Raw genomic sequence first — 10,004 nt, 5'->3', positions numbered from 1 at the left:
GTCCTCAGATCCAACCTATTCAACCTACATGAAAATACTTATTTGTCCTTTACCTCTTAAGCAATGAACTTAGGGCTGGGAGCACTGGTGAAGAAACTGGGATGGCATTAGGTTCAGCTCTGTTGCTGGTTTCATAATTTTGTTGCTGATGGAAGGCTACCAAGGGACTAGAGATGAACCAGTTTGGCCCTGCTTAGTGGCATCAGCAAAATAACTGCTTGAAGGCCCAAATCAAGACAGTGACTTTTTTTTTTTTTAGACTACTCAAGTGCAGTAGTCAGAAGGGGGGAAAAGAGTAGAACAAGAAATTCAATCTGTAACTATGAACAATCAACTGAGCTAATTCAACAGTGACATTTTAAAACAGAAAACTTCTGAGATTAGACAGTCACAATAAGGTGTGACAATGAAATTTCCCCTTAGTTCACAGTGCCTTTTTATAATAATATCACTTTCGGTGTCTTGAAAGTTTTTTAATCCTCCAAAGTTAGGTTAGACACATTCTTTTTTTTTTTTTTTGAGTCAGAGTTTCGCTCTTGTTGCCCAGGCTAGAGTGCAATGGCACGATCTCGGCTCACTACAACCTCTGCCTCCCGGGTTCAAGCAATTCTCCTGCCTCAGCCTCCAGAGTAGCTAGGATTACAGGCATGCTCCGCCACACCTGGCTAATTTTGTATTTTTAGTAGAGATGGGATTTCTCCGTGTTGGTCAGGCTGCTCTTGAACTCCTGACCTCAGGTGATCTGCCTGTCTTGGCCTCCCAAAGTGCTGGGATTACAGGCATGAGCCACCGCGCCCACCCAGGTTAGACACATTCTTTTTAATAGCTAAGCAAAAAAAATCCCCTGAAGCCCCCAAAACTCTCAAAACAATACTGACCTAATTTCTACCAGAAAGAATTGTACAGTGTTGAGTGTGGGCTCTGAGTCATACTGCTTGGGTTTATCTACCATTCCTGTAATTTGACATAACTCAGATTCCTTTTTTGAAAAACAAGGATTAAATAGTGCCTCCTTCATAAGGTCTCTGTGAATATCAACTGAGATAAAGTATGTAGTCTCCTTACCACAGCATTTACACACAGTACCTGTTCCTCTGAGTAGCATGGGGCAGAGTTAGGTCCTCATTTTTAATGGTCTCATATAAGATTTCTGAACTACAGAGGACATTACTATATCTGGGTAGGAGGAAATAAATCTTTAAATTTGAAATAATAATATACAATTTTAAATATCATTTTCCAAATTTAATTTCATTTTCACCTTTAATATTTCCTAAGGATTCAAGAATCAGATGCAGGGATTCTGTTTCTCTCCATTTTTATTGTTATTGTTGTTGTTGTTTTACATTTAGGATTTCAATGTGGAATCTCAGATTTCTTTTGTGAACTCCTTTACTGTCAGATAATTAACCGGAAATACCAAATAAATGAAGATGGGAAAACATTACATATTTAACATAAAATCTTTTTTAGATGTCTGTATTCTCAAGAAATTATGATTAGGACATGTTTACATAGTTAAAGGAAACCTCTGGCCTCTGCTAGAAAAATATATTTATCTATTGAAAAAAAAGCAGGCATAATTCCAAAATATATCATTTCAAAAGTTCTAGTGTTACCAGTGGTGAGTATGGGCACGCTCCATAGTCCTTGATCTTTGTCTTCTTGGGAGAAAGAATTCAGCCAGAGACAGAATTATATTTAAGGCAGAAACAAGAGTTTATTGAAGCAAAAAAAAGTACACTTGGATGGAACGAAGGGGGACGTCAAAAGATTGAGTACCCAGCCTGACCTTTGTCTTAGGGCTCTTAGAGATTTATTATTTCCTATTTTTTTCCCCGTCTCTTCCCTCCCTGTATGTGCAGTGGTTTGCCAGTATCTGGAAGGGCCTTTTGGTGGTTGAAGTTATGCACATGCTCTCTTAGGGCAGTTTTCCCTTACTGGGCTAGCACTCCCGGCCAAGCCCCATGGGAAGGTCATATATTTGTCAAACTCTGTCATTTTGCCCCTTACTGCGCATGTCTGGACATGCCCCCAGAGGAAGGCCAAACTCTGCCATCTTAAATTCTTATTGGGAAGTTGTTGCCCATGAGCTCAAGATGTCTCCTGTTAGATTTTCCCCTCCCTGTCACCAGCCCTCACAGTCTTTGTGGCACTGTCCTGCCCTGTTCATATATGCCTATCTACTCTAAAACTAGTATCTTTTAAATAAAAACCCTTCTATAACTCCACATCCCCTTCCAGCTACCCCATTTCTCTGCTCTCTTTTCAAATTGTCTGCATTAGCTGTTCTTTATTCTTCATCCCCAACTCCCCAGTTTCCATCCCTTCATTTGTGTAACGGTCTCCAAATGCAACTAAAGCAGCGGACCTCTTTTCAAAGCATTTGCTATTGTTGAGCCCTCTTATTTCCTGGCTCCTGTGACACTATTCTCTGGTTCCTGCATTCCTCCTGTATCTGTTTCTTTTGACTGTTTCACTACCCCCAACTTCTAAATGTCAACACTTAGTGGGGCTTTTCTGCCTATGGGCTCCCCTGGGGTGAACTCAGCTGGTTTAATGACTTAAAATACCATTTTCCTACTAATGACTCCCAAACTTGAACCTAGACCTCTTTCTTGGGCTGCAGACATATATCCCATCACCTACTTGACATCTTCATCCAAATATCTTATGAACACCTCAAAGTTAACTTTTCAAATAGAACTCTTTCATTTCCCCCACTTTCCCAAACCTGTTCCTCCCATTACACTGAAGTCAAATCAGAACCAAGAAGTTATAGTTAAGGGCACTTGCAGCTACTAGGCTGGCTGTCAGACATCTATAGATTTGGCCAGTAGGGAGACAATGAGTCCAAATAGATTGAGACAGTTTATTATTTACACAGACAGCAAAAGCAGTATCAGGATGGAGTCAGCTCCCTGTATACCTGGTCCTTAGGGACATCCCTGGATGACACTGAACCAAGGGGACAAGATGACAGATGACAAGTAGAAATAGCTCTGTTGAGGAGCCAACTCTAAACTATAGCTAAACATTTTTATAGTCGGTATCTGCACCTGAATGAGAGTGAGGTCACTGGAAACCAGTTGGATGAGAAATTGCCTCATGGCAGCCTTTTGCAAGACAGGGAGGTATTTTGCAAGATAAATGGCCCTTTGACAGCTCCTTTACGATGGCCTATCTTGCCATGGAGGATCCAGAGAGGATCACGATGTTTTCTACCAAGACCTGTGTCAGACTGTGGTTGAGTTTTGCCTATGTGGACTATGTGCAGTGAGCAAGGTAGCCACGGCACCATGCCAGATGTGTTACCCCTACAGTAGTATCTGATTCTACCCCTTCCTTTAGTCTTATATCCAACCCATCAGAAAATCCTGATGATTCTACCTCTAAAATAAATCTGCTCTGCCTTTTCACAGCCATTGTAAACCCAAGGCACACTGTATTCCATTGGGAGTGCTATATATCCACTCTTGCCTTCTTACAATCCATTCTCTACACAGCAACTAAAGCAATCTTTTGAAAATGTGTATATGATGACTGTACATCCTTGCTTACAAAAAATTTCAGTGGCTTTCTATTATACATCAAATAAAACTCATTCTTGGTCTACAAGGTCTTGCATCATCTGGCCCTTAACTACCACTCCAGTATCATCTCATACCACTCTTCCCCCTCACTCATGATGCTTCATTCCCAGTGGTCTTTTTACTCACAGAACATAACAAACTCTTTCCCACCTCAGGTACTTTGTACTTGCCATTCCCTTTGCTTATAACATGCTTCACACCAGGTTTTACTTGACTGTTTCCTGCTTAACAATTAGGTTTTAGCCAAGTAAACAATTAACAAGTTAACAACTAAAACTTAAAACAATTAAGTCTTAGCCAAGCTATCTCCTCAGAGAGGATTGTCCTGACCTATGAGTAGTCAATTGGCCCCCAGTTACTCTCTCTCCTATAATCTTGTATATTTTCTAACTGTGACCTGTGATTTTCTTGCATATATGTTTACTTATTATTGTCTATCTCTCTCACCAGAATGGTAAGCAAAGAGAAGAGACCTTATATGTCTTTGTACTTCTATGTCCCTAACACCCACCAGACACAGTTCCAATAATATTAAATACTATTCCAATATTTGCTGAATAAGTTATTTCTAGTACTTTTTATGAACACAAAACAAAACGTTAACTTTTTTTTAAGAGTTAAAACACATTTTCTAGTTCCATCTTGCTTTCTTAATTTACTTTTGTCTTCACGTCAGATTTAATAAAATAATTACAAGTCAGGAATCAGAATACCTGCATGTTTATGGAGTAAAACCAATAATAGTCAAATAACTTATTACCTTTAAGTGTAAAAATGTGTTTATTCACAACCATTTGTAAATTACCATTTGTTACCATTCCTTCAAAAAATTCTTTATGAACAAAAAGCCAAGAAAAATTACAATCGTAGCTTATGCCAAACCAAAAATATACATCTGATGTATACAAACCTTAAAAAGCATTAACACAGGCAATGTGAATATAGATTACCTTAAAAATATTTCCAAGACACAGCTACAACTTAAATTATGTTAAGACAGATATAAATAATAGCATTACCTAATGTATTATATTTACATATTTAAAGTATCATATTAATTTCTATGACATAAAAAAGATAAAACTACAGATGTCATTGCTTAGCAGTTCAAATATTGAAAGGGCCACATGATTTTTTTTTAAGCACAGCAAGAACTTTAGGTTACTATTTATATCTGGACCTTCCTATATTTATAAGAACATGCACCATCATTGTTGCAAGAGGAAAAAAAATTAAAAACATTAAGGAAAAACCAAAAAACAGTTTGCTTACTAAAATCATACCAAATCCTCAGCAAAATCAAGGAAAGCAATTATGGAGTGTTTTCTATCCCTGGCCTTTTAAATTGACATATACGTTTTAGAGAAAAGAATGTAATTGTCTAGCACAAAATGCAGTTATAGATATTGATATGCTTAGTTCTATCCCATTAAAGCACCTTGTACTACAAGGTAAAGGAAAGCTTAATAAAATCAATGGAGCCTTTCATACCAGAAAGGATTTTATTTGAAATACCCGTATTACCTTTTTAGATTTTCTTTTCTGAAATCATGCAGAGAATATGTTCTGTGTAAAATCTAACATCGTTCATTGGAAATATAGAATTTTTAAAAAATAATGGCACCTAAAAACTTAATACTGTATATCAATTAAAGTCAATATAGTGGCATGTAAAATGAAGTGGAAAAAACTAAATATATATATATATATATATATATCTTCTTAAATATTATTTTTTATTATTACCAACTTGAAATGTCCAAACTCTGAAGGGTTATTTTTATATTATCTTTTGTTCAGATTGAATCAACATTATCATACTAGGACATGTAAATAAACACATGTAATGCCGATACTTCAGCATTTCTTAGAGTCATCTACTCACATCAACTGTACTTACTATTAGATAATAAAATCCAAAGAAGTCATAGAAATAAATAATGCTGGAAACGGGAACACTATTCTAAATCTGAATCTGACAATCCCTCCTCATGCTTCCTTCACATCTGCTGAGAATTAACAAAAAAGTCTTAATATTTTCATAGTTAGACAGTGAAATAGGCTTCATAAATCATTCAAAGTAAAATTAATTTAAAAAATTGAAAGTGGAAATCTACCATAGTAAACAGAAATGCTATAAAGACAAGACAAAGTAAATTTAATCAGTAACATGACAGGACCATTAAATTGGTCTTGAAAAGCAGAAGGCAGATGATGAAATTGCACTTAATTCTGTATCAATTCAGATCCTATCATCCCTACTCCTTTGTAATAAAATAAGCATTTACAACATGGTTTCTTACACGTCTCCCTTACAAAAAGGCTAAGCACAATCACTTATACATTCTAGTTGGTTTTTAACATTTGGTCGTAACTGATAAACAAGGTCACACAATTTTACCCTATCGAGTCTGTTGATCTGTGTCAGAATGCCTTATGCCAGAATCAGACAGTTCTAATACAGGATTTACAAATCCAGAATACTCGGAATTTCCATTATCATCCATTTCGGCACTAACAAAATCATTTTCCCACTCCAGCCCATTGGAATCATCAGAGGCTGATGTAGGATTACTTCCAGTCTTCTTGTTGCTATACTTAAGTGCTGCCCGTAGAATGTCTTCCTCTGTTTTGGAACGTTCTCTCATTGGAAGCATTCTATTCATTCCTATGATTTGAACAGAGTTTTTAGAAATCTCAGAACAGATAATAAAGCTATATTTAAAAACTCCCAAATTTAGCAATGTAGTTTTTATTTAACTATCAGACTTGATGTGTGAATTAACTTAAAGACCCAGTCCCATGGAGGCCTTCTTAAGGGAAATTGTTGGGTTCTAACCCTGAAGTATGCCTCAGATAAAAATAAATATTAACAGTCACCAAAGGGCAGTTTTGATGCATCATTGATTATCTGATAAGATGAAATTCCTGAAGACTCATAAATAAAACAGAATGGATGGAGGATTTCAACTGCTGTTAGTCTTATATAGCCAAGTTAGTATGTCTGCCAAAGTCTTTTCCTACCCACATAATTTCATTTCCCAGAGAATGACAATCACTCTAATGATAACATGTACTTTTCCAGCATTTACTAGGTTCCAGTTAATGTGACATATATGCCACAGATATGAACTGATTTAATCCCCAACAACTCTATGGAGTACAGTACTATCATTATTCTCATTCTATAGTTGAGGTAACCGGGACAGAAAGGCTAAGTGATTTGGGTAAGGTCACACAGCTAAAAAGTGGCGAAGCAAGAATTTTAATCCATTCAGTCTGGCTCCAAAGTCTGTGGTATTATGCTCTTCTGACTCTACCACAACAGAGTAGAGACATTTCTATGGGAAACTGTTCTAGATCTAATCCTGAACAAAATGAAATTGGTAAAGTGAAAGTGTCAATAATCTTGAAAGGAAAAAATAATGTCATTTTACTGGCAGAAGGAAGGGAGACAGGACAGAAAAGAAATTTGAATCTGTAAGTACAGAATCAACATTGGTAACAGAATTAAAATCTAGGATTCACAAAGAGATTGTAATATTCCCAGACACATTTAATGATTTTCTTTTTTGACCTTAAAGCTCAGATCCCACCATAAAAGAACATTTAAATCTGTATCACCGTTGTCTGTCACTCCTGAAAAATCACAAAGACTCAACCCAGTAAAACAAGTTATTTCTATAGATAAGAAAAAAATATGAGCTAGATACTAATATAACTTTGTAGATCTGTATCTGGTGGATTTGTTTCTGTGGATTTATTTCTAAGAGAAGTTATATTTAACTTCTGGCTTTGGACTGTCCACAAGGGGGTAGTAATCCTTCATACTGAGTAATGTCATGGGCTTGGATTACAAAAACCTTAAAGAAATCAACATTTATTTTCTAAATCTAAAGAAACATTAAAAATTAAGCAATTTTCTAAAAATTTTTATCAACAGAGATAATCACCAATACAATAACGGTCTAAAAAGTGTTTATATGATTTTTCAAGGCCTTGAATTTATTTCCATTTAAATAAAGACCAAGGTAGATTTACATAAATCAACACAGATTACGTTAAATTTTTCAGGTAAAATTGTGAATTATAAAATACCTTCTTCATCTTCCCACTCTAGATCTAAGGATGTGCTATCGTCATTTCCACTAGTTGATTTAGTTTTGGTCATTAAATCACAACTGCTTTCTGTATTTGGTGTCAAAACTGTAGCATCTGATGAGAGTCCTAGAATATACAGGAAATACAATTGAATACTCTCATCTACTCTTCCACCGCAACAGCCGTTTTATTTTGTAACAATTATCTGTCTCTAAATATTATTATTATTACTTTTAGCTTCATAAGAAATAATTCTGGAAATCATTTTATTGGTAAGTTTCTGTTAGGAACAGTATAAAGAAACTTTTCTCTCTTTTTTTTGCCATCTAAGCATAGCAAACATGCAAATATAAATGATTATAAACTTTTCAAATATGATTAACTCTAGATAATATTTTTAACAGTCAATTACAAAGCGGCACAAAAAACAATGAACAAGAAAGATAAAACAAAAAGCAACCTATATTTTCAAAAGGAACCACTACCATACTATGCTTCCACTATTGTGAAGCATAAGAGTTTTTGCTTTTGAAACCTGAGGAAATATTTTAATAAGTCAATCTGTAATAAGTAAAAAATAAGTACACTTTTCTATTACTTCCTCCCACCTTTCCTTTCTTTTTTTTTTTTGGAAAGGGAAGGGTTAGGATCAGAGTAGAAATGGAAAAAGGAGTGCTTGACTTCCTATATGGATCTACAGAAATAGTCTGAGATTTTTCTTTGCTCCAACTTCTTTTTAAAAAGAAAAGATGAGGTTGTATAATTAATGACTACCTAGGAAATTGACCTATCTGGGAATTACAAATTTAAGAACAGAAAGTTCTTCTACAGAAACAGAGCCAGAATCTCTACTTATCTGTTTACTGTGGCATAAAAAGTACAGAAAATACTTTAAAAAACTTACTACTACTTCGAAAAACTTCATACTGTGACTTCATATTTCTCAAACAAGATTCGAAGTCATCTTCTGGTCCTGAACTGTAATAAAAGTGAAATAATTTTTTAATATATTCATGGTAGCTGCAATATGACAAATATTTAAGCTAATGATGGCATTGTGGCTTGAAGACCTATGTCATACAAATTCATAACTGCTGTACAATTAGAATAACCTAATGAAAATAGTTCTTAATTTTCTTAATACTAACATGAAACTGAAAATAAGAAGATTTTCGTTAATCCTGAAGTCCAATCTCCAAAGCTTAGCCATAAGTCCAACTTTACAATAATGAATCATGAACAATATTCTTTGAATGAGTAGTGATACTTGTGGAAATGTGACACTGAAATATCTCTTCCAAAAAATGACCACACATAAACTTTATTATAAGAAAGAGAGGGACTAAGGAAAACACAAACAACTAGGGTATAAACAACTCACCCAAAGGCATTCAGCTATTGTATCACATCTATATGGGAAATGAGACCACTCTTAAAAATGCAATAAAGTCAGTTTAAATGAATAATAATCATGTTTCAACTTAAATGTTCTCAGTTTTCTTCCAAGACAATGTCTTTTAGAAGGAATAATTTTTAGGGAACACATAAACATGAATGCGTATATACACATCTTGAGGTGAACGATGCTCTACACCACAATAAAATGTTCTACCACAAAGGGAAGGAGGCATATGTTTCACTATTTACCTTTGAAATTCTCCATTGTTGGAAGGATGATATTGCTGCACAATTCTCTGCCTTTCTTGCTTTGGAAACATAATGTAATAAAAAAAATCAATCTGTTGTAAAATTATATATTTTAAAACCACTCATGCAACACCAAAAAGTATTTTTTTCTAGTTTCTAAAAAAAAAAGTTATTTTGTTGATATATTTTTCCTTAAATCCATCACTATTCAATTCTATATCCCCTTATTTATGGGAAGAATTTTTCTGAATTTATCTATGTGTAATCCAGAAGTGGCCAGAATATTCATAGTGTTATTAAAAAATAACTTTTTTTTTTAACAGATATGTATTGATATCCTTAACATTCTTAGTATACCCAAGAACTTCCAACCAACTGGAAAAATGAGGAGCAGGAAAGGAATAGTTAAAACAATACATGAAGTTCCATTCTGGGTGAAACAAGTAGCAATACAACAACAGATTTATAAGATCTGGCTGAGTTGACTCAGAAATAATAAAAGCAATTGGCTAAGATTCAGAAGAACTGTTGGAGTTGTGGCTCTGATAGCTATTAGCTATATATCCCTGGCATGGCCTTTACCTACTGTTCCTTCACCTATAAATTACAGATAGCTATATTACTGCTCTAGCAAACTCAGGGTTCCCATGAAAATCAAATGAC

General features: G+C 34.9%; 1 protein-coding gene across 4 annotated transcripts in view; it reads right to left on the bottom strand.

Annotated features, from left to right (window-relative positions):
- Positions 1-4,354: 4,354 nt before the first annotated feature.
- Positions 4,355-10,004, bottom strand: part of AP1AR (adaptor related protein complex 1 associated regulatory protein) — a 40,627-nt gene continuing 34,977 nt past the window's right edge. For 2 of the 4 annotated variants that reach the window (XM_001141956.6, XM_517399.7), the window contains 4 exons: positions 9,342-9,400; positions 8,599-8,672; positions 7,692-7,820; positions 4,355-6,261 (listed from right to left, as the gene is read on the bottom strand). In XM_001141956.6, coding sequence (XP_001141956.2) covers positions 5,996-6,261; positions 7,692-7,820; positions 8,599-8,672; positions 9,342-9,400 — 528 coding nt within the window. In that variant the 3' untranslated portion in view covers positions 4,355-5,995. The remainder of the gene's footprint in view (positions 6,262-7,691; positions 7,821-8,598; positions 8,673-9,341; positions 9,401-10,004) is intronic. The other 2 variants (XM_054683297.2, XM_009448145.5) reach the window with 2 other exon arrangements.

Source organism: Pan troglodytes, chromosome 3, assembly GCF_028858775.2.
Source record: "Pan troglodytes isolate AG18354 chromosome 3, NHGRI_mPanTro3-v2.0_pri, whole genome shotgun sequence".
Classification (NCBI taxonomy): Eukaryota; Metazoa; Chordata; class Mammalia; order Primates; family Hominidae; genus Pan; species Pan troglodytes.
The sequence above is the reverse complement of the archived record's forward strand: the minus strand, read 5'-3'. Positions and strand labels throughout refer to the sequence as shown.